At 41.5% G+C, this 25,383-nt stretch overlaps 1 protein-coding gene across 4 annotated transcripts in view; it reads left to right on the top strand.

The window, feature by feature from the left end:
• Nucleotides 1-24,914, top strand: part of ARHGAP21 (Rho GTPase activating protein 21) — a 239,263-nt gene extending 214,349 nt beyond the window's left edge. For 3 of the 4 annotated variants that reach the window (XM_040352529.1, XM_040352527.1, XM_040352531.1), the window contains 14 exons: nucleotides 1,138-1,263; nucleotides 1,637-1,924; nucleotides 3,397-3,455; nucleotides 3,537-3,682; nucleotides 4,535-4,677; nucleotides 4,759-4,914; nucleotides 7,075-7,153; nucleotides 7,607-7,680; nucleotides 8,602-8,691; nucleotides 9,791-9,916; nucleotides 10,003-10,044; nucleotides 12,319-12,424; nucleotides 20,715-20,746; nucleotides 21,730-24,914. In XM_040352529.1, coding sequence (XP_040208463.1) covers nucleotides 1,138-1,263; nucleotides 1,637-1,924; nucleotides 3,397-3,455; nucleotides 3,537-3,682; nucleotides 4,535-4,677; nucleotides 4,759-4,914; nucleotides 7,075-7,153; nucleotides 7,607-7,680; nucleotides 8,602-8,691; nucleotides 9,791-9,916; nucleotides 10,003-10,044; nucleotides 12,319-12,424; nucleotides 20,715-20,746; nucleotides 21,730-23,388 — 3,126 coding nt within the window. In that variant the 3' untranslated portion in view covers nucleotides 23,389-24,914. The remainder of the gene's footprint in view (nucleotides 1-1,137; nucleotides 1,264-1,636; nucleotides 1,925-3,396; nucleotides 3,456-3,536; nucleotides 3,683-4,534; nucleotides 4,678-4,758; nucleotides 4,915-7,074; nucleotides 7,154-7,606; nucleotides 7,681-8,601; nucleotides 8,692-9,790; nucleotides 9,917-10,002; nucleotides 10,045-12,318; nucleotides 12,425-20,714; nucleotides 20,747-21,729) is intronic. The other variant, XM_040352528.1, reaches the window with a different exon arrangement.
• Nucleotides 24,915-25,383: the final 469 nt, after the last annotated feature.

Here is a 25,383-nt window from a genome sequence, read left to right as displayed (position 1 = left end):
TACATTATCTTAAGGACCCCCAAATGTTTGGTATCCTCTGTATACATATCTCAAAGACACTGCTAATGTTTTTTAATGAGGAAAAAAAATGAAACCCTTTTAGAATAGTTTTAGTACAAAAATTAGAGAAAAAGAACCAAGCGATCAGACACCACTGATTGCTTAGGTTCTTAGTGCTCCTCACTGTCTCTCTGCTCTGCCCCCGTGCTTACTGGATCTCTGGGCTGTGTATGGGGCAGGAGCGGACGGCCGCCTTTGGCTCTCAGCTGCTCGTTGATTCCAGGCATTTGGACGGATACTGACCAATATGGCCATTATCTTTCCCAAGCCTGAACTGGCTCTGTGACATCAGTTGACAGCAGGCTTCACCCCGCTGTTTGCTGAAACTGGGTCACAGGAGTTCAGAACCATCTGCACGCCTGTGATCCACAGGAGAAGTACAGCCAAACAAGCTTTGGCTATACTTCTCCTAATTGACTCTTGCCTTTTGATTGCGTTCTTGGGACTGTTGCCAGTTCAACCTCCAGAACCCTTTCTTTCCCTTAACCACCCTCTTTTGTTTTTTATTCCTACCATTTTTCTATCCACCCCCTTTTATTGGCTTGAGGTTTGCTGCATATTTCACCAACATTGCCTGGTCCCCACTACGCCCGGGCCATGGCTGGGGCGGACCATCCAACTGTTGGCTTTCTAGCCTCCTTTATCTTAAAATTGTTGCTGGCTGCTATCATCTGTCAGATTTTTCACTACCCATCTATCGATCGCTCCCCTGTGTTGGGGTTACTGTTTGATCCTACCTGTTAACAATGTTTATTCCTGTATCTCTCTCTGCCTCAATCCTTACTAACAATAGACGGTACTTTTGCATGTCATGCCTTTTGCATTGCTCAATAGAATATTTGAATATATATAAAAAAAAAAGAGGTGAATTTATAGTCTGCCAGCACGATGATCTTAGGTACCCCTGGAGGTAAAGTTAAATATTATGTCATCTACATCCTCTAACCCACATGACACAACTCACCTTTTCTTCCATGTAAATGACAAAGGGCAGCAAGCAAGTCCAGACTTTATTATATTTCTTGACTATTCAGACAACGCCAACTAAATCGGTTTTTCCCCAAATATTTCCTCCAGGCACCAGAGAGCGTACAGTCTTCTGAAGACTCAGAGTCCAGGAAAGGCTCTTCCTCCGATGTGTTCAGCGATTCAAACAAAGAGGGTTACTTGTTTTTCCGACAGCTTGTCACTGATAAAGGAAAGGTAAGCAACAGAGAATTTCATTTCAACGTTTAGCACCGGTAGGTTAGGCTTTTAAAGGGAAAATTTGGTTGATTTCTTGTGGGCACATATTTAAGTTGGTATTGTAGTATTTTCCTTAAAGTGGGAAAACAATACCTCAATACAATTATACATAAAATAATTGGTCGTTTAAAAAAATTGTATTTCATACACCATATTTTATCAATAAAAACGTCTCATTTTGTTATTCCAGAATAGAATAAAGGAAAAAACATTTTAAAAATCACTATTCGCTATTGGCTTTAGAAAAAAATTGTCTAACCTATTTTATGGATTGTGTCATTTAGTTATGTGATCATTTGTGCAATTTGTAACGTTAACTTGTGTTTTGTAGCGAATTATGAAGCCCTGGAAACAGATGTATGTCATATTACGGAACAACTCCTTATATTTGCACAAAGACAAAAAGAATCAAGCTGGACTTTGGTCTTCGCAGTCTGACGAGGAGCATACCATCCATCTCTGTGGATGTTTAGCGGATATATCATACAGTGAAACTAAGCGCAAGAATGTATTTCGCATTATAACTGTCGATCACGAGTACCTCTTCCAGGCTGAAGACAGAGATGATATGTTGGCTTGGATTAATGCCATACGGGAGAACTGCAGTGTGGATGATGAGGTATGGCACTCTAATCTTTTGTATTGTTCACATTTAACTCCTCATAGAATTTGTGAGCACCTGTGAGTTTCCAATAGCAAGATTTCCTCACAAGGCTATTACTCTATAGCAGGAATCCCCAATTATGTGTCTTCTGCATTGAGTATTCATCAGTAGGTCTGACACCATCATTTTGACTTTTTAATGATTGTGGCTGTTGGGCTAAACTGTGAATTCTGGTGGTGATATCAATTCGGTAAACACCCTGTAAGATGACTTGCCAAAATGTTGTCTTTTTGGCCATTCCTAGAATGTCTGGAATATTCCTGGCATTCTATTATGCAAATCTCAATGTCAAGACATGTTTTTCCCCCCTCCTGACCACCTCTTTTGGTCAGTTCCTGGCTATTGCAGGGAAGGACCAATCTTATTGTTTAGAATAGTAGTCTCCAAACTGCAGCCCGTGGGCCAGATGTGACTTTTATCCAGCCCTTTGGCCACCATTTCTCCCACTGACACCAATGATGGGGCATTATTCCTCCCTTGATTACAAACCATGGGGCGCCACAGCTCCCACTGATACTAAGAAAGTGGCACTGTCCCTCTCATTTAAACAAAAGATAGTGCATGGTTTACTCCCACTGATGCCAGGGCATTTTCTACTCCCACTGATGCCAGGGCATTTTCTACTCCCACTGGCCACAGTGTGGCCCCTTTAATGCTTTAAGGACAATAAACTGGCCTTGATTTAGAAAGTTGGAGACTACTGGTTTAGAAGATAAAATAGTGCAGGCTGGATCTCTGCTTTTGCCTAAAAGAGTGGAGATTTGCTCCATCCCAGCATAAGTTTACAGTTTTCCTAAGGCTTGGGTACATATCATGTAGGTACATACAGATACCTGCTATTGGCTTTATTTAAAGTCATAGTAAAGGTTCAGTTTTTAAAAAACAAACATGTCATACTTGCCTCCATTGTGCAGTTTGTTTTGCACAGAGTGGCCCTGAACGCTCTCTTCCACAGCAGCTGTCTGGGGTCCCACATCCCTGCATCAGATAACGCCCTCTGGGAAGCTCTCTCCCGAGGGGGTTTCCTTGCGGGCGCACTCCCGTGTGATACAGTCGGGTCGGCCATAGCGGCCAAGTGTATGACTCGCCCCCGGCATGCCGCGTCATTGGATTGACAGCAGCGGGAGCCAATGGCTGCGCTGCTATCAATCTAACCAATGAAGAGTCGACAAACCATTTGGAAAACGACGCAGGATCGCGCCCACTGAAGTTTGGGGCTCAGGTAAGTAAAACGGGGGCTCAGGGAGTGGGGGGGAGAGTGCAAGGTGTTTAATTCACCTTAATGCCTTAAAGTGAAAAAACACAAACCATTACAACCCCTTTAATTAACATACAAGATGAATAGTGAAATATATTGCTAGTGCATGGTTTTTTTTTTTTTTTAAAGAGCTCATTTACAAGTGGCTATTTTTTTTTTTCTCCCGCAGCAGACAGACAAAGCAAATGAGAATATTTTAAATAGACTTGGTGGCTACAACACAACAAAGTAAGTATTAAGTCAAAAAGACAATTTTGTCTTGCCACTATGTAGCGCAAGTTTTCTTTATTATAATCGTTTGTCTTTCAGATCGTCCAACAACAAATCGGAACCCTCGCCCAAGCCCACTCGCCAGCCTTTGAGTTTCCAGAATATCCTAGGCACAAAATCGGATTCCAAACTGCAGAGTCCCCACTCCCCCAAGCAGGACTTGGAGCGCAAACTGCTCACTAAAGGTTTGTCAGGGATGCATTCTGAACTTTTTTTCATGTTAAAATAAATTTGTGTGCTCTAAAGTTAAATCCATATGCAAGTCTGACACACAACTCCCGAGAGCTACTTCAAATCAAAAAGTGAATTTGCCATTTTGCTGTAGAATATTTTCAAAGGGTGGTTTTTGAATTGTGGTGACGTTTACCTGAAAGAGCAAGTCCATGTAATTACAAATGTTGGCTGTAGTGCTGCAGCTTTCAGTGTCAAGTTCTTTCTTGCTTGCCCCCCCCCCCCCCCCACACAGGCCATAATATGTACTTATTGCTTATTGTGTCCTTAGACCAAATATCTGTCTAAAGCCCTATATTGTGTACTGGATGTCCTCTCCTAAAATGGACGGTTGTTTTTCCTGCCCTCAGCAAACACTGCTACGTGGGAATGTACCCACGTGTACAATAACTCATTCCCAATGCAGTGAATGATAAAATAAGAAAGGTGCTAAAAAGCTCCTCTGCCTTTTTTTTTTTGGAAACCATGTGTGCCCCTTTGCAATTTACTTAGTTTTCCATCCCTACCCTTTTGAAGTTTAAATGTCTCTTTAGGGTGAGATGCCAAGGAATTGACCGTATTTGCCCTGTAAAAATGGATTCTATTGTATGATGGAGTCTTGTGTTTGAGTCATGAGTTCCACCTTGGATCCAAGCCTTTGTGTGTCTGAAGAGACTCTCAGACTCCTCTCTCCCATGACCGAGCGCGCTGTTGACTCATAAATTGCTCTCTGTTTATCTTTTGACTCATTCATAATTGAATTATTATTTTCATTTGTAAGGACAGAAGGTTTACATAAACTTCTTCTCCTTGTTTTTAACTCATAGATGACACCAGCCCACCTAAAGACAAAGGTACATGGAGAAAAGGTTTTAATAACATGATGAGGAAGACTTTTGAGAAGAAGCCTGCAGGTGGTGGCACCTTTGGCGTTCGACTGGATGATTGTCCCCCAGCACAATCTAATAGAGTAACTGCCAACTTATTGCACACACTTAATTTGATTTGTTCGCAGAAAGGCCTGAGCTAACCACAATCTGTTTCTTCTTAGTTTATCCCATGGATAGTAGACACCTGCTGTCGGCTCGTTGAAGAAAGAGGCCTGGAGAACACTGGCATATACAGGGTCCCTGGAAATAATGCAGCTATTGCAAGCATGCAAGAAGAACTTAACAAAGGAATGACAGATATTGATCTGGATGATGATGTAAGTTTATTAGAAGGAGTTCTACTAATTGTCTGGTTTCCAGTAGTGAAACCGCCACCACCTACCTATAGTCCCTTTGTAAGCACCAAAAGGACCCCCATCCCACTGTTTGCAGTACTTGCCAGACTGAAGCCTCTCCTCATCAAATGCAATGGTTACCATAAAAAAACACTGTCTTGTATGGTTGTGTATCAGTAATATTTTTTCCCAGCTGTTGGCCCTGCAGATGAAATCTAGTTATTCGAACCCAAGTTTGGAAGAACAACTCAAAGTAAATAAAAGAATATCAGTTTTTCCTAGCCAAGCTAAATAATTGGCTTAAAGTAGAATCTATTGTTTAGGTGCCACTCATGGCCATCATCTGAATTGTATAGTTAGGAAAGTAAGCAAAGCACAATTTTGGACTGTACGGGCCACACAAGGAGAAAACTATTTGAAATAAAATTATACAATTTATTGATCACAAAGATAAAAAATCCATCCAATATACATATTGGTTAAAAACCATACTAGTGCGGAATAGAATTCATGGTGTATACTTTTACACCAAAAAGAGAATGCTGCTATAACAGGTCCTCATATGCTGATGCATTTCGCCAGACTTTGCTTCATGATGGCCTATGAAGACATTACAGCAATCGTCTACAAAAAGACAATAAAATATTATACAATATTCATAGACATTCAATACCTTTATGCATTCACTATGTGAGACCCACCTCAAGCACAGAGACACCAGGAACATCACTCCCTCGGCAGGCGCCTATTTATACTTCTTTTAAAAGAACAGTGATTAAATCAAACCATTAAATCACGCTCTAAATAGAATCAGTGTAGGTGTGTATTTTCCACCTGCTCTTCCATAGCCTCTATGTTGTGCTATTGAGTGTTCCCCTTGGATTGAGAACTGCCCCAGGAAAGTAAAGAATGAGAGAAAAAAAAGAGAAAACAAGGGGTAAAAAGAAAATAAATAAATGAAGATACACATTCATTCAGCACAGATATCTGGGAAACCACCTTCACGACCACAGAGCCACCAACCTAGGTCCCCACCGCCAAGTGTAAGTAGTGACTTTTCACAGATAGGATCTCAGCATGTTGGTGCTCAAGAAAAATCGTTCCAGGGTGTCCACAAATCCATGTACTTATGGTAGCGTCCCTGTATACTCGCCATTATTTCCTCCATTCTCTTTAATTGGTTCAATTCAGCTACCCACTCTTTAATAATGGGGGCAGCTTGTGTACGCCAGTGTCTGGGTATAAGTGTCTGTTCTGCAGAAATAAGGGAGGGGAGAAGTCCCCTTTTTAACCTCTTATATGGGGCCCGCGTATGTAGAAAGTAAAGCCATTTTCGGAGACTTCTGATTTAAGGCGTGCCAATGACAGAAGAGCAAATTTGGAAACACAGACTCCCAGAATGCTTTGGTGAAGGTCCACCATATGTGGATCATTGTGCCTACATCTTTTCTGCAGCGCCAACACTCCTCCGGATAGATTGGAGATTTTCTATGTAGCTTCGCCGGCCATCTAGTTAATATTCTATAATTCTTTTCTTTCATATAGGTTAAAGAGCTAGATTTGAAAGTTAACAAGAAAGCTTTCTTCCATTCTTCTCATGTAATTATATGACCCAATTTTCCCACTATTGGTCTTCTGAGGTCAACCCAAAATTTGGGATTTTCTTTCTTTTATTTTTACTTTTGATAACGGTAAACCGAACAAATGGAGAACAAATCTCCCCAACAGAGGGACACAGACAGCAATGAATACAAACCGGTGTTCTAATCCCTCTCCATTCTATCCAAAACTAAAAAAAAAGCCTCAATTATAGTTTTACTGTAACAACACTTACTGTAGCACTGGTATCAAGTGCAGATTTTTCCGTGTTTGCCAGGCATAGGATGTAAGGTGAAAAAACACGAACCTTTACAACCCCTTTAAAGTGAGTTGGCAGTGGTGTTCCATTGGATTACTAGAGAAGGACATTAGCTATGTGTTTACATTTATTTTGTAACACCTACCAATAGAAATGTATGTTAATGGTGTTTTTAACACATTCCTTGTGTAGACTGGAAGTATTGGAAAATGTGATTTTATTCTATATATATGACCGCTGTGTGGGAGGGTCATAGAGGTAATTTGACGTGTTTATTATTCCAGAAATGGAGAGACTTGAATGTAATCAGCAGTCTCCTGAAGTCATTTTTCCGAAAGTTGCCAGAACCCCTTTTCACCAATGGTAAGAATTTTCCATCTTTCCTTCTTTTTTTTTTTTCTTTTCTTCGTACAGTATGTAATTGATCGTTTTTTATTTTTGTCTGTTTTAAAAGATTCATGTCGGTCTTGTTTTTATTATATCAAAGGGGATTTATTATGTTTATAACAAATCCATTACAAGGTAAAGTTCTAACACCAGTAGATGGGTAAAAAGGTTTTAACTGTTTTTAGAACATAAAAGCAAGTACATTTTTTTTTTTTTCATGCTTTACTGCCACCTAGTGGTTCTCTCTTGTGTGCACATTTATTACATAGAAAATCTTTATCAGTTTTCAGACATTCAGAGGTTGAGTTCCTTAAATTTTTATATAATCAGAAGTTACATTTTAAATTTTGTTTATTCTTGTAGGTCCTGAAATATTTTACTGTTCCTTACATCTTTCCTTATTAACCTGCCTTTTTTCCCATTTTTTAGAAAAATACAATGACTTCATTGAAGCAAACCGCAAAGAAGACCCCAATGAGAGGCTTAAAACTCTGAGAAATCTGGTGAGTGTTGTCTTACTGTATTCTTTCTTTTAAACATGTGAAGTGCACCTGTCATGAGACCTGTGCAGGTTGCCGTGGCCTCTTTCTGAAAATGCTAGTTGCTTGTCTGTCTGCTTAGTCACTCACCTGTAACAAGCATAAAGCCCTTCAGTGTGTGTGATGTAGACATATTTATCCAACACAGTCCTTTACATATGTAAATGATGCCTACCTTTCATGCAGGTCCTGTCCATTTATCACTACAGCCTTCATAATGATGTTTAATGCTGTGTGCACATTTTTTTTATCAGTGTGGGTAGGTAGTTGCATCTGCAGCTTACTATTTTAAAGCAGAAATTTTTGAGACATAAATGGGGTGCCATTGCAGACCCCCCTTTTGGAAATGCTATTTGCTGTTCAACTGATTTTAGTATCTTGTGTCACTGACCCAGAACTAGAATGCATATACGTCTAGAATTGGATGTATCTATGTGCTCATTTTGGACCAGTGGCTCAAAAAAACTATAGCTAAATGGTCAGCATGGCAGACAAGCGGCTAATATATTCTTAAAGTTTAACAAAAGGCAAAAGCTTTTTTTCATTATGGATAGAGTGGAGAGGGATGGGAACAGATGTTAGTTGTTATTTCTCTGTGTGTCCCCGTTGGAGACAATCACCATTTCTATTTATTCCGTTTTACTGTTCTCACCCAGAGTGAAAGAAAATCACAAATTTTGAGTTGTTACCGGAACAGGAATAGAGGGGAAATCTTCCAATGGGGACACTAATTCTGGTGCATTTTAAAATGTCTGTGTAACCAATCGGAAATCTGCTTTCGGCAGCTTTGGATTTCTGATTGACTGCTGTTAAGGTTTATGGTACAAGACCAAAATCCTTCCTCTCCTGCTGTATTTTACTGACCTGCTTTTTCTTCCTTTTTAGATCCGCGAATTGCCAGCACATCATTACCAAACCCTCAGATTCCTTTGTACCCACTTAAAAACTGTGGCAGAAAATTCAGAAAAGAACAAGGTAAGATAGTTGTCGTTTTACTACTACCCGAAGCCTTTTCATTCTCGCCAGCATGTCGGTGAGAGGGAAACTGGCCATACAGTTTGAATCTCAGCTGGTTCAGCAGGGACCAGCCGAGTTTCGAATCATGCATGGGCAGGCTGATTGTACCAAAGTCGATCCATCAATTGACTTGGGTACAACCAGCATGTCGGATTTTTCATGTGATTTTATTGGCAGCAGCTATAGCCACTAGCAAAAATCACTGTGTGTTCTACTGACAGAGACTTCTCCTTGGGGCAGATGACCGATGGACTTCAATAAAAGTACAAATGAACAGTAAGACCCCAAAATGTTCCACAGCTGCTGGAGATAAACCACTTGAAAGGTGGAATAAACACAAACAAAGGGTATCTCTAAAAGGGCTTAGGACCATCAATATTCCACAGAAATGTCTCTTGGGGTATCCAATAAAGGTCAATACAATAAATATAGTCAGCCAAGGGCTTGAAGAAATGTATAAAAGCAAAAGTTTACATAAAAATTCATTAAAATCCACACAAAGCCATCTCTAAATACTTGTTAACATCTGGCAGCTGTGTTGTAGATCATAAATAAAACCATTAAAGTGGTTGTAAAGTCAGAAGTTTTTTTTTTTTATCTTAATGCATCCTATGCATCAAGATAAAAAACCTTCTGTGTGCAGCAGCCACCCTAATACTTACTTGAGCCCATCCCTATCTAGCGATGTGCACGGCTGCCTCTGCCACTTCCTAATCGTGAAGTTTTTTGGAAAACTTGACGACCGTGTGTATGGGGCTTTAAGGTGGCAAGGAGAACCATGCCCTTTAAAAAAAAAAAAAAAATCATCGTAGTGTATATGGTGCGGTCTACTTGTTTTTTTTTGGGGGGGGGGGCAGCTTCTGTTTAGTAATTTATCTCAACACCTCTTGCCAAGGTTGCATCCCAAATGGGGTATTAAATTAAAGTATATGTCTTGGCAAAATAAAATGGCAAGCAGGGAGGTGTCAGTCCTGGTGCATATGTATTAGGCGTACGTTCATTCATATCTTTTTGCAAAATGTTCTGCAATTCATTCAAACTCGTTCTCATTTACTAGATGGAGCCCAAAAACCTGGCTATTGTATTCGGTCCAACTCTGGTCAGAGCATCAGAAGATAATATGACCCACATGGTCACCCATATGCCCGACCAGTACAAGATAGTGGAGACCCTCATTCTGCGTGTAAGTCAGTCAATAATCTTTATTGCTAGCATTTCCGTATCTGGGTATGAGGGGTCTAACTGATCTTCTTCTCTTCCTGTTCTCAGCATGACTGGTTTTTCGGGGAGGAGAGTGGAGATGAGCCAATTGTAAGTATTGTAGTGGGTTTGTGTTCTTTTTTTATTTTTATTTTTTTTATTTTTTTCCTTAGAGGCAATGTCTGGATAATTGCTCGTCTCAAACTTCATGACTAATTGGGGGGATTGTTTGCAATTTGTTGATAGCTGCAGTACTGATAAACATAATACATTTGTGTGAAATACAAGACCTAACGATGGCTGATGAGTAGATAAAATGGACAGTATGGCAGGGGGCATATTCAAGAAAATAGGTGTAACAAAAATGATTAACCATCATGTCATATGTTGCAAAAACTGCAAATCTCAAAGTCCGAAGCTAAACAAATCCCCTTAGTAACCCAAAGCCTCAACAGCACAAGGGAATTGTAACATCTTATGCAAAGGTTCTGATCATAATGTAGAAACATGGAAATTGAAATGACTATAGATGTATATTTAACTGGAATCTTTGAGCCATAGGCGAGAGGCAAAAAACGGCCCCAATGGTAAGGAGAGGACAAATTGCTACATGGGGAAAAAAACAAAACCAAAATGTTCCTGCTTTCTGACAAATTTCTTATTGTAAATAGAGCTTGAGACAGATGTAGATGACAGATAGGCAGAGTTGATGATTTTGCAGACACATTTTGGCGCTGAAGCCTTAGGTAAACAGGCTGATCAGTCATAAGACTTGCACACTGCCCATACTCTTGTCGGCCATCTATAAATTAAACACCAAGCCTAAGACTATTAAAAAATACACTGTTGCAGTGGTGCTCACCCATACAGCAGGGGTTAAATGCTCATTCTGTCTAGGAGTGCATGAATAGGGTATAAATACTTACCTTACTCCTTGCTCCTGCATGGTCCCTCTAGTGCTCAAACCTCTCCCCATAGCCGCCTTCATAGGCTGTGAATGGCTTTAGTTACACTTCAGTCTGCTGAGCATACAATACAGTAACGCGGGGTACACATTCAAATATTTTTTTTTTTCTTTCAACCCTAAGGGCTGAATGGATTTTTTTTCCCCCAGAGATCACTGCACTAACGCAATCAATGTTAGTGCAGCAATTTTTCCTGCTGAGCTCTTGTATTCTGACAGGGAGGCGGCTCCTTGACCCAGAACACACTGATCAGCGCTGAGATGCTGGCTTTCCAACATGCGCATGAGACCGTTTTTTGTTGGACAGGGAGCTACATACACACAGACTGAAACCGATATGTTTTTGGCCCTTGTGTACCCAGCCTTAATATGCCTGTATTGTACGTGACAGTGACCCACAGTCCAGAGTGTTGGGCTGAGGAGGAGAACAGGGGGTGTAGGGACTCGTACTACAGACTTTAATCTATAGATGGAACAAGCATTTAACCCTTGCAATGCAGTGCAGGGGAGAGGAGGGGGGCCCACTACAAGGTTGATTTTTTTTTTTTTAGGCTACGTTCACACTATTGCGAATTGGATGCAAATTTTCTCCGCGTCCAATTTGCATGTCAGGACCCTGTGACCGGCTCTCAATGGAGCCGGTTCACACATCTCTGGGACGACTGCGGAGCAAATTGCACAGGAGTCCTGTGCGTCTTCTGGTCTGTGTTCAGGTTCGAATTCGGGCCAAAATTCTGACCTGAAACGGTGAACGGGGGTGCACTGGACCCCTACTGTGAGCTGCTCCTCACGGAGATGTGAACCCAGCCTTAAAGTTCTTGGAGTAGGGCTTAATGATAGTCAGTGTATATATGTGGACACACTAATGTGTTGAGTAGGTAAAAAGAATGAAACCGCTCTTAGTACACCTTGTCATCAGTGTTATAATGATCATTAGATTCGGACATATAGGCAGCTGAAATTTCAATGCAGATCTTGACTTTTCCTGTTAGTCATGCTTGGACTTGCTCCTCCCATCACCTTATTGGTTCTTGCCATGGGCATTTCATTGAATAAGAAAAATTCAGGAAGTGGGCGGGGCAGAGCCAAGCTCCAGCAAAGATGATTCTTTTGCCAGCAAAGACTGCACTGCCTCTTATGTTGCTGTATATCTGTTTTAAATTCTTATTGTTAATTTTTTTCTCCTGCCTTCTTTTGGTATTGTGGTAAATTATGTCGATAACACTTTTATTTGTATTCTTTATTTTTTTTTAATATGTGGAAATAAACTGTTGAATGGTTCAATCAGTTGTAAGGTTGCATTTATCTGGCACTATAGATAGATCGTATGTTTTCTGGCATCCATTATGTTCAGTTCTTAAGAATAGAACTAAGTCAATGCGTTTAACGATGTTCAAGAGATCTCTGTTTATTAACTGTAGACATCAGCCCAGGAGGAGGGCACAATAGACAGCCAGCCATTGCCCAATATTGACCATTTACTCCCGAACATCGGACGGACTGGGCTGTCCCCTGGCGAGATATCAGGTAACCCTTGCCTGCACAGACAGTCTAACCCTGCAGGCTAACCCAGCGCATTCTTCCTCTTCTCTTTTCTCTAGGTTCTTCTGACTTCTTTTTCTGCGGTCTTACTGTTCTTTGTTCCTGCTTGAAATCTTCCAAATGTTTGATGTGAAACAGTATAAAGGGGCTTTGCTTTATTAAGGTGTATCCTTCTAGCTCAATACACATAAAAGGTGTAGTGGGGAGGTATTGCTGAACTTTCAACACTACAAAGTGGGGTTGATTTACTAAAACGGGAGAATGAAAAATCTGGTGCAGCTGTGCATGGTAGCCAATCCGCTTCTAACATCAGCTTGTTCAATTAAGCTTTGGCAAAGAAACCCGGAAGCTGATTTTCTACCATGCAGAGCTGCACAATATTTTGCACGCTTCAGTTTTAGTAAATCAACCCCATTGCATTACATTTATTAGGTGTAAGAGTGCATTGTAGACACAGGCTTTGTTTTACACCATATTGCATATAAATGGGGGCAGACTGCATTGTGTTACCCTCATGGAGATGGTTTAATGAGTGGGGAACATTGCAAGTTTTACACAGGGGCAGCATGTGAACAGGTATCTACCACAGGGCTCTATTTAGTCTACTGCAGATCATATACAGGCATACCTTTTTTAACTCAATGGATGATCCACTACCTGCTCATTCTTCCAAAGATCACCAAGCATGACTGGTCAGCATTTTATCCCAAAGCAAAGGCCTCTTCATTGCTATACATATTTTTAAAATTTTCGTGTGCCAAAGTTTTCTTATGGTAGTGCATAAAATAGGTTTATGTAGTCTGAAGATTTTAAAATGACATGGTCATGAGGGCTGCCATTGCTGGTCACCTACTAAAAATGTCAAACTGTTTTCAGCATTTTGAGTCACTACCCCGACACAAAGATGCTGTAAATGATTGTTAGAATTACTCATCTCTATTTGTTAGGGGTCGGCATTGAAGCCAAGAGCATCAGCCTCTGAATGACAATGCCAGTTGCCTAGCAATCAACTAGTGCAGGGCTCAAAATATCAAGTCCTGATCTACTAGCCAGTCCTTAAGCGTTACTCACCGCCAATTGCCCTACCCAACTCCTGCCCCACCCCTAATCCCACCCCTCGTGAATTATCGCATGAAATGACACACTTAAATGTTTTATGCAGAATTAAGTTACAAAAATAAATATTAACAACTTCTTGTTAATAAATATTAACATAAATCATATTTTATTGATCTGACTGTGATAAATAAAATAAGGATACAATATGATTGTCTGCTATAGGCACTGTACACATCATTACTGCCTTGTTTAGTAAATATTTTAATGCTATATTAAATGACGTAGATACTTTCACAGATTTAGACTGCAGAGAGACTTACTACGGAACACAGCACTGGAGATGGGAGCGAGAACTGCCGAAGTTAACTTTTCCTATTAAGCTGATGATTGGTTACTCAGACCGCCTAGCAACCAATCACCAGCTTGATAATGGGAAAAGTAAACTTTGGCAGCATACGTCCATCCCTCCGCCCTGTTCTTTACTGACTCCCGCTGTATGCCAAACCCTGCTAAGAGAATGACAGGGGCGGAGGCTGGAAGGAGAAATTGCTCTCTTTCAACCCCGCCTGCCGCCGGTGCCCCCTCTGATGCGACTTTACACTTGCCCTCAGCTTATTTTTACTCGCCTAACGCAAGCAGGCAAGTGGAAATTTTGAGGGCTGAACTAATGTATTCCCCAGTTTTGTCTCATGACATGTTCACCTTAACGTGGTTGTAAACACTTACATATATCTATTGAAGTGGCTGGCCTCAGGTGATAAACAGATGAAACAAATCCTCCAAATCTGTAATCCTCTCTACAGTGAGTTGAACTTATACAGCTTGTCTGAGCATCCAGAAAGCAGGGGGCAGGGAGCTGAAGTTGCAATCTGCTGAGCTCAATGAGAACAGCTGATAGCTGATTGGAGGGAAGGGACCACCTTTTGGCTGCAGTGACCAGGGGTGTGCACATGCCACAGCAAGAGTTATACATCCTGCCATAGTTGGATGGGTGTAGCACCTGCCAAGCATGAGCCATTGAAGTGAATGAAGCTGCTGTGCAAATGCCCTGCAACCTTTGTGCAGTACAGCAGACAAGGGTTTAAAGAAGGCAGTGTTGCTTTTCTCACCACTTGCTTTAATTCCTTGGACACCACAGAAGCATGCAGAGTGGCCCCATTTACTTGAATGGGTCATGATTAGCAGACGGTAGTACCCACCTAAAAGCAACAGGGGGTTTAATTTCTGCTGCGCATTTGTACACCTTTTGGCTGCTGCCTCAGCAGCTAAAGAGGGTAGGGATTGGGGGTGGTAAAACCGTGACATTTACCTGTCCCCAACTTTGTGTGAATGAGCCCTGAGGGTGCTGCTTCCAAATGCAACCAAGGGCTCATTCACAAGTGCAGCAGGCACTACTCTGCTACTCCTGAAAAGCAATCCAAGTGTGTTGGACAGGTGGTGAGGAAGCCTCCTCACCACCTGATTTAAACCCATGATAGTTTATCAACACGATTGCAACATGGTAGTAGGGCAACTGGAGGTTTAAATCCGGTGTGAGGAGGAGACGTTGTGCCCGGTGATCTTTGAATTTTCCAATGTTGTTCAGGTAGATCTCCACCTCTTTAAGTTTGCCTACCCCTGCTCTAGAATGTCTTCTAAATAAATCACATAGACAACACATTGAGTATCCTAGCAGAGAACATATCTAACAGTTGATTGGTAATTGGTCACATGACAATCCTTTACTGAGCTAATTAGAATGTAGTCTAGGTTGGCTCTATCATTGACTGCTTTATATGCCCCATTCAAGATTTAGAACTGTTTTACAGCAATGACATGTACTAAAGTAATTCTTTGTTCCGTTTCCCCACTTGCCACCTATTCCTTGGCTAAGTACTAGTATCACAGGCAATCTTAGCATATTTCTGCCTACCCGCTGCTGCACTAACCAAGCATGCTCCTCTCCCTTTCTTCAGTAGTATCCCTTAGAGTGTATAGACATATGTAAGCATACGACTGTCCAGTTTCAGGGGGAAATTTTTGTTTTGTGTTTTATATTTTTTTGTTTGTTTTGTTGTTCCCTGTCTTATGAGATCTTTTATACCGATGTTGAAACAGGCGAAATGGGAGGAGTCTACCACACAGTGATGTCACTAGTGGACTCTGTCATGTCAGTGGTGGACAGCTGGAACTGTAGGAAGAAGGAGGATTGCTGTCCACAATGTAGCTGCCTTGTCTGCAGAAACCCCCGTTTTTTGTGAAATGGACCTTACCTTATCCAGATTTTTTTTTAATTTCCTCATTTTGAATTTGAATGAAAATCTGCACTGTGTACAACTTTGTTTCTGCTCAGCGTATTTTAAACAGATCAATGCTACTTTCTTAAAAGTCTTTCTGCCATCTCTTGTTATTTCTGAAGCAGACCCTGAGGAGAGATAGCATGGTATGGTCTACTAGTCTTTCTGGTCATAAGCATTAGCCATGTGTCTATAAGGGGTGTGGCATGGGGCTTAGCTGCAAAAAAAAGAAAAAAAAAACGCATTAATTGACGTTGTCGATCCATTAGCTGGCCCCCTCTGCTCTCTTTATTCTTGTCTAGCCTCAGTTTTCTTTCCCTGCAGTACAGTACTTGGTGTTCATTATCCATTTCATAATGGCAGTAGTAGAGAATGGGCAATCATCTTATATATGCTTTATGGGCCTTACACCTCCAACTCTTCAAATCTATCCTTTTTTTTCTTTTTTCCAAAGCCACCAATCACATTTCTGAAATGACCGCTGGTATGAGAATTTGAATGGGATTGGTGGCTGTAGGGAAATTTACTACAGTTCTTAGTACTGATGTTTAAAGGAAACCTGTACTGAGAGAAATACGAAGGCTGCCATTGCTGGTCGTCTTTACTAGTTGCCTGGTTGTTTATGACTTCAATACCTTAAAACACAGACGTGGAACAAGCATACAAGTCAAAACTCGTAATCTGCATGCTTATTCTATGTAAGTGACTTGGTGAACACTGAGATCTTTGGCTCAGCATGACATCCAGGAAGGTAGTATTTTAATGAGGACAGTTCAGCCATGGTGGTCTCCATATTTGTCTCCATACAGGTTTATATACACTTGTTGCATTGTGGGGATTCCACCTAGCTCTAGCTGTCAGACTGCATGGAAGTCTTCTGAATAATGCGGTCCTCAGCAACTCTAATTTCAACTCTATTTTAAAGCTGTAGGTGGAACCCTAAAGTGCATCTATAGCCAGTTAGTTTGGATAGTGTAAAGAAACGTTAAAAGCAGTGTCAAGTCTGTGTCACTGCTGGAGAGGTTTACCTTATTTATACCGGTGACCATTATTAGTGGGACGGAAAGTGATGGGAAATCCAAAGTTTTTGTCAATGAAGCAAAAGAAAAAGGGGGGAATCTTACAACTGGGACACCTGTTCCAATTGCAACAGTTTAGTATGGATTTCACTTTGGATAGTTTCCTTTTTATGCCTTTTATGAAAAATCTCCCCAACAAGACCCAGCAAAAAAGAAAGACTGGAATTTTAGCCGTTACCTACACTAACTGAAAGTCTTTAGATGTATTTTTAAGCATTATTTTGCATTTCTAACATATTTACGGCAAGGGCACAAATTTTGTGCCAGGTACAGCTCTCAAGGTCCATTGTGCGCAGAAATTGTAGAATAAAGCTGGATACACATTACACACTTTTCGTTCAATTACTTTTAGATTTACCTTTAACTATGTATTGCAAGGGCCTGCCTGATTGCATACAAATTAAAAGTGTTTGGCTTAAACCTCATTATGTGGTTTTGGTAAATCCTAAAGGAAAGTTGTACAAGAACATTGTATTAGCCACCTCACCCCCTGGACGATTTGGCTGCTCAATGACCAGGCCCTTTTTTGTGATACGGCACTGTGTCTTTTTAACTGACAATTGCACGTTGTCGTTCGACGCTGTACCCAAACAAAATTGACGTCCTTTCTTTCCCACAAATCCCACTTTCTTTTGTTAGTATTTGATCATCTCTGCGGTTTAAATTTTTTGTGCTATAAACATCGGGCCTGCGGAATTATGGTGGACAGATCTGACACTTAACACATTTTTGGGACAATTGGCAGCGATCAGTGCTATAAAAATGCACTGATTACTGTGTAAATGTCACTGACAGGGAATGGGGTACCCATTTTTGGGGCGATCAAGGGGTTAAATGTGTGTCCTAGGGAATGATTCTATCTGGGGGGGGGGGGGTTGGGGATGGAACTGCCTGGGTGAGGAGACTGATTGTTGTTTTTACTTAGTATGACCAACAGATCTTGGTGCTGTCAGGGGTGAGGAGAGCAGTCTGTTTACACTGACAGATCTCCATTCTGTCTCTGTGTGAAGCGATCACGGATACCCGGCAGTCATCACAACCATCGGGCACGCACTTCGTCTCCGGCTGCACGCTTGCACCCCTAGTGGTCAAAAGGCTAACCGACATACAGCTACGTTGGGTTACTTAGGGGAGCCAAGTGTAACTGCGGCGGCTGGTCATGAAGGGGTTAAAATTGTATAGTGTGTAGCCAGCTTTAAAGTGTTTGTTGACCTAAATTGTTTTACTCTGTCAGCCCCTCTCTTGTATCTACCTGTAACACACAGTGTAAGTATGTGGCCAACAGAGCTTCTATATACCTTTTTTGCAGGTCTCTTCAGACCAATCACGTGACTCCCGGCTGCTCTTCTACTACAATCCAGGGCTTCAGTGGTAGGAGCCAAGGTCTCCCGCTGACATCAGCCGGGAAGTCACGTGACCACTGTGCTTGCCGCTCTGAAGAGATCTGCAAGAATGGTATTTGGAAACCTATACCGAGTGTTCTACCCGGATACAAGAGACTGGCAGTACGTTTTTTTTAATGTTTAAATGCCTACTAGTAGTGGCAGGAGGAGAGGGGAGGCTCTTGTACACATACAGAGCTGACAGGGAGGGGAGGAAAGGACACAGGAGACTGAGAGCAGGCCTGCGGATGACGGAGGCACATAAACTGACCACAGTGTCAACAGCCGTAATAAACTGTGGTCAGTTTACAGGGGGGAAGGTATTGCAGGTGTTACAGGGGGCCAAATGACACCGCACAAGCACTGTGCTGTAGAACATGCTTTTAAAGGAGCAGGATACATTTTTTTGGGGGTTTCCAAACACTTTAATTGTAGGCTATAGCAAGTGTAATTGAGGAAAATTCTAGTTTGCAGTTATGCCCACAAACCACGATAGGCCATTAGACTCCAAGCTGTTCAGTGCCCAGTATGTTCACGAAGCAAAAACTGGCAGTTGTGATTTAAGGCCAGGTTCACACATATGTGAATTGGAATGCAGGTTTCCCCACATCCAATTCTCATGACAGGAGAATGGAGGCGGTTCAAACAGCTCCAGTATTTGGAAAGGATCTTGTGTGTCTTTGGTACCGATTCAGGTGTGAATTCAGGCAAAAATTCAGACCTGATTCGGTTAACAGGGACTCACTGGACTCCACACTGTGAACCCAGCCTAAAGGTAACCTGCCTTGAAAGAAACATGGACAATGGCATTGCTGACCTTTCCTTCTCTGCCTGACTCTTAGGCCTTGTACACACGATAGGTTAACCAGAGGACAACGGTCTGAAGGACCGTTGTCTTAGGTTAACCTATAAAGCTGACTGATGGTCTGTCGTGCGTACACACCATCAGTTTAAAAAAACGATCGTGTCAGAACGCGGTGACGTAAAACACAATGACGTGCTGAAGAAAACAAAGTTCAATGCTTCCAAGCATGCGTCGACTTGATTCTGAGCATGTGCGGGTTTTTAACCGATGCTTTTGCATACTAACGATCGGTTTTGACCTATCGGTTACCAGTCCATAGGTTAAATTTTAAAGCAGGTTAAATAACCTATGGGGCCTACACAGGATCGGTTTGGACTGATGAAAACGGTCCTTCAGACGTGTACGAGGCAGACTCCATTCCTACGGAGTCCGCCTGCTCCCGCCAGCTCAGCGGGACATCAGTGTACAGATCTCCGCTGAGCCGACGGATGACAATCTCCTCTCTGCTCACTGAGCAGGGAGGGGCTTGTTGGGCACCGCTGTCCTCCTATGGAGCGATCTGATGAAAACGGACAGCATGTCCGTTTTCATCAGATCTTACCCGATCCGATCCGCATGGACGGATGGGGATGTGGCCCCCATACGTCTGTTTTTAGTGGATCGCATAGGGTCTGATGTCAGCGGACATGTCTCATTTGACATCCGACGCTCCATAGGGATGCATGGAGCAGGCGGACCCGAGCGGTCCGTTGTGTGAATGAGGCCTAACTGTTACCCCCTTGGCTGCTTTCTGAATTAGAATGCAGACGAGGGGTATCCCTGACACTTCTGATCTGTATGCCTGTTCTGGTCATTGATGCTTAGACTATCAAAGAAAGAAGAAAATCAGCAACGACACCTAAGTCTTACAACAGGTTTTATATAAAGTATATCTAAAGGCATTTTTTTTAGTTTTGGATGGAGTAAAGAAAAGGTTAAAGCCCATCTCAGGCTTTTTTTTTTTTTTTTGTGTGTCCTGTTTGGGAGATTTTACATCCTATCTGTTACCACAACAGGACGCGAGAGCCAAATAGCTAATGCTGCATAGCTCGTCAAACCAAAGCATATTGAAGAGGGCATTATTTGGATTAGCTGTGCTCTGTGGCCATCCTGACCTTAGAACAGTTTGTATTTGCAAGTCACACGTTCCCTTAGATTTAGGCTGACAGTCAGCAATCAGAGGTGATTGATTAGCTCTGCAGTGTAATAATGCTACTTGAGCCTATCTGCGTGTTCCGGTGACCTGGATCTACACGGCCAGCCCCATGCTAGACTTAGACTTGTGTGTTTAGTGTTTAGAGCTCATAGCCTGTCACAAAAATTAGTACGCTTTAGATGGATCTTTTAAACTTCAGTGTTGTTGTTTTTGTTTTTTATTTTTAAGAACAGGGTTCCTTGCCATTCCTCTCATTGAGCTGGTTCTGCCTACAATTCACAGCATCCTTTCATGGCGGTGGCTTTCTGTGGTGGAGCTTGCATCTTTTGTGAGCTATGACTATCCCCTTTGTTTTCTTTTGCTTTGACACATTATGTTCTGTGCTTGTCCTTTCCATGAAGCCTTGCATTATTTGTCGCCATTGTGTTCCTCACCATCATACGCAACTGACAGCCGATCTCTTTTCTCTTGTCCTGCAGATTCCGCTACTAGTGACTCAGCAAAATCTAAGGTATGTCGGGATTTTTCTATGTTGGGGGTTTGTAATTTTTTTGTGTTCTGGGTTATAGAAATTTGTTGTACTTGACCGTGTAATTAAAGAAGGAAAGAAAAACCAAGCCTTTGACTGCACATGACTTATACATTCATAATGTCATGTCATTTCATTTTAATCACTGTCTCTAGGCCAAGTGATCAAGTGGTTATGCATCCATTATTCTGGTATCTGTTTTTTAAGCCTGTGACCGACTTTTAGGTGAAGGGAATTTGAATGGCTCTACAGTCACCTGATTACTTTTACACAGCTCTAAACAGACTCCTACCTCCGTTCCCGGGCTCTCCCAATCCATCAGGGAGCCCAGGACATCCTATTAGTGGTCAGGTCAACTACACACAGAGGAGGAGGAACATCCATTGCCCAATCAAATCTTCTGTGATGAATGAAGCAGAAAGGAACAAGGATTTGGTCTCTTCCGGTTTCAGTTCAGTGTTTCCTTGGCCAGTACAGCTGGGGAAGCAGCTGATCAAACAGATCTAAAGTGAATTCTAAACTGGTAACCTGTAAAGGCTTTTAAGCATCACTTGTGGATAATTTTAGGTACCGTAGTTTGTCGCCATTTCACAGACATGCACAGTTTTAATACTGGACATGTTTGGTATCTATTTAATCAATGCAATAAACTTATATTTGTGTGTAGTAAAATTATTGTATTTTTTTCTAAAAATTTGCATTTGATAAATGGCTGTGTAAATATACGACACAAAAATGTTAAAAAAACATTTTATTCGTTAGGTTCTCTACTTTCACACATTATATAATGTTTGGGGGCTCTAAGTAAAATGCAGATTTTTTTTTTTTGTGTGTGTGTGAGAAATGTTAAAATTCCCCCAGATAGCAAGTGGTTGAAGAGATTCCGTCACTTTTTATTCATTTTTTTTTGTAATGTAGACAATGCAATATGCCATAGTAAGTTCTTTTTTTTTTATATTTCACAGGGTTCTTGGGGATCCGGAAAAGATCAGTATAGTCGGGAGCTGCTAGTGTCCTCCATCTTTGCAGCTGCCAGTCGAAAACGCAGGAAACCAAAAGACAAGCCCCATCCAAGCAGTTCAGAGGATGAGGTGGATAGCGTTTTTTATAAAAAGGATCTCTCCCCAGTGGAGCTTCGGAATCCTGACAGCAGAAAAGGAGAAACTAAAAAAGAGGTCATCATCCCTCGAAAACCTAAAGCACTGACATCAAAGGACACAGATGCAAGTCTGTATACAGATGATAAACTTAGGAAGGACAGTACGCCTTCCCATGAGATCACTCCTTGTCCTCCGAAACCCCCCAAATCTCCAATTCTGATGCAAAGACTCACCGTACCATCTGATGACACAAAGCTGTTTCCTTCCCAAGAAAGCATCTCCGATTCAGGAACTGTACTTAGCACTTCATCCCAGGCCTCCATGCACAAACCAAAACCTAGTGTTTTTATTGCCCCTGAAGTAAAAGGCAACGACTTCTTGTCTGCAGAGGTGAGCTCTGTTACATCTGACTACTCCACCACTTCATCCGCCTTCTATACAGCTGGCCTGGAGCCAAACTTGATAAGTCCAGAGGTTCAGTCTGTAGCGGAGAGCAAAGGCGAAGATGCAGATGATGAAAGAAGCGAATTAATCAGCGAAGGGAGGCCCATGGAAACGGACAGCGAAAGCGACTGTCCCAGCAATGTTTATGACAGACAGAGCCAAGGTAAAGTAAAAGAACTGTCTCGAAGTAGCCGACGGAACTCTGAAGGAAGTGCCAGCTGTACGGAGGGAAGCTCCACTCCCCGAATGGACAGTCGGCGGTTTAGCTCTCATAAACTTATAGAATGTGACACTTTAGCAAGGAAAAAGTCTCCACGACAAAAGACAGATAGTGAATGTTCAACTGATGGCAAGAATGTGGACACCTCCGCAATATCTCCTGTCACGGAGGCGGCCGGAACTGGAGTGCCATCTGGCAGTTTAGACTTGGTAAAAAGTGACTTGGATTTAGCGTTAAAAAGTGAGCTGGAAAAGCCGGAGCTTGCTTGGAAGCTTAAGATCACAGATAGGCTTAAACTGCGTCTGAAAACCTCAGCAGACGACATGTTTGGACTAGATAGCCAAAAGGCACAAGCCGCTGAAACCCGGAAAAAGAAAAACATTCGGCGGAGGCACACGCTCGGGGGACAGAGAGACTTTTCCGAATTAAGTGTTTTAAATGCATTAAAAATTTATGAGGGAGGTAAGGAGTCAGAACTTTCTGCCGTGGATCGATTGAAGCCAAAGTGTACATCCCAAGACCACTCGATCACAGCATGGCTCAAACGAGAACGCTTACGCACTAGCACATCGGAACTCAACGTCATTAGCCCCACTGAGCTGGTTTTAGAAAACAAAAAGTTAACTGAAACAACATCAATGGCTCCTCCTTTGTCATCGTCATCCCTGGTCAGCTCCACCAATACCAGCGGCGTAACGGAAAACCAGTCCGAACTTACGCCCCATTCTTCAGCTGATCAGCTTAATGGGGAGAACTGCCAGAACAAAGCAAAGAGCAACTTTAGTTCTGCTGTAGATGCTCATCCGCACAAGTTGTCAGGTACTCAGGTAGTTCGATCCCGGTTCTACCAGTACCTATAAAAGAAATTCCACATTTCATTACACTCACAAAGAAAAAAAATATCTAAAGCAGTCCTGCTAAATGTGTATGTACGGGCAAATAAAAAAAAAGCACAACTTTGCGGTATGTACTCGTTTCCCTGTGTTTTTTTTTTTCTCTCGCTTTAAAAATGCTATTGAAAAATATCTGGTGATCTGCCTTAAATCCAGTGTCCTGTTAACTTCTTGTCAACATTGCCTGTGCTGCACTGAATTCCCAAAGCTTTGTTGTCACACCTGCCCAATTCTCCTCTTCTGAACTACAGAACACCTACCCCTTACTCCATAATAAAAGGGGGGTGTTTTCTAATTCAGCAGCAGAAAACTCAGACAGGGTTGACGACACTGCTTGAGGTTTCATTCGGGCAGAGGTAACCTTGTCGGCTCACTACAGGATATTAGATACTCTCAGGAATTTTGGCAGGAGCAGCAGGCATTTTTCTGACCTTGCATTTATAAAGGGATAACATTTGGGAATTTATATATACATACATAATGTGTGTATAATCATTTTTTTTTTTTTTGCCCAGACATACCTTATAACTTCAGAGATAGGCAAATCGTTTTCACTTGGCCTGATGCCCGATGAGTTATGGTTTGTTCCTCCCGAGCGATCCTGTAATGTTCTGAGATGGCCAAACTTGTCTGTCTTAGTTGCTGATGGAACCTTTATTGTTCCACAACATTGAGCAACATTTTGCCTACATTTGAAGTAAAGTTCCAGTGTGTTTAGGTTTGTGCCTGAATTATTTTTATAGATATATGTATGTATATATTTTTTTTTCTGCAGCCTATATTGAGGCTGAATTCATTCATTGGCCCTGTGGAACGTCTTTGCAGAGCTCAGCTACAGCCAGAATAACACAACACCTTCTCTATGGGAAGCGCATACCAGAGTCGAACAAACATGCTTTTTATCCTTCGCTGTTGTACATACCTTCTTTCTGTAACCTGAGGTTTTCTCAATAGCAGATGTTCACCATTTAACAATGTTGTTTTTTTATTTTTTATTTAGTCACTCGAAAAAGTGCCTCATTATGAAATCATGTGGTGTATTAGGGTGCCATATTGTTACCGGCTAATTAGAGGAACCTACTGTGAACAAAAATAGACCATTCTCTCACTTTCCAGGTTTCATTTGCAGATTTTAACAGTTGGGATTCAGAGCTTCCATTGGTTACACATTCCAATAGACCCTTCGAGTTTTATATATACATATATACCGACTTTTAATATGGACTTTTGAGTTTTATGTGACTTGAATTTTTAATCTTTTTCTGTAAGATACAGTAACTTAATGTATATATTACATTGTGTATCTTTTCTTCAGATACCAGATTTGATATAAATGTTGTATGATAGGCATGTAGATAGTAAATCCTGGGTGGAACTGGTTTCTTTCATTGAAAAGAATACAATTCTGCATGAAGATCTTTTACCACCTTGTACCATGCCTGTGTGCATACCTACTTAAACACTGGAAATAAAATTGTTTTGTTGTTTTTTTTTTTTTTTTTATTCTTATTTTTTCTTTACTTCATTTAAAATTACATGGTAAATATATCTATTTTATTGGTTGTACAAAGTATTTTTTAAAGTGTTCTTCAGCTGCTTCCTAAGCAGTGTTTGAGAGGTCTCTAGTTTTTCCTTTTTAGTTTTCTATTGGTAACAAACATACTTGCAACAACAGAGGTGATAACAAAGGTCATATCGATTATCCAAATTGGATAAATGTATTCGGCTCATAATAATATTATAGCAGCAAGTACAATATGCAATTCCTGTTCAGTACAAATTTTAACCCCTTGATGCAGACAGTACAGAGATATACAGCCTCACTGCACTGGCCTTTTTTTTTATGGGGCTGCATATCTGTCTTTTTTGTGGGAGGGAAAAAGACCGCAGAGACCGGTCTCGCCAAGCAGAGACCGAGGTCTCGCCAAGCAGAGACCGAGGTCTCACCAAGACCCCTGGGTC

Source organism: Rana temporaria, chromosome 5 (genome assembly GCF_905171775.1).
Source record: "Rana temporaria chromosome 5, aRanTem1.1, whole genome shotgun sequence".
In the NCBI taxonomy this organism is placed as follows: domain Eukaryota; kingdom Metazoa; phylum Chordata; class Amphibia; order Anura; family Ranidae; genus Rana; species Rana temporaria.
This window is presented reverse-complemented; position numbering and strand designations above follow the sequence as displayed.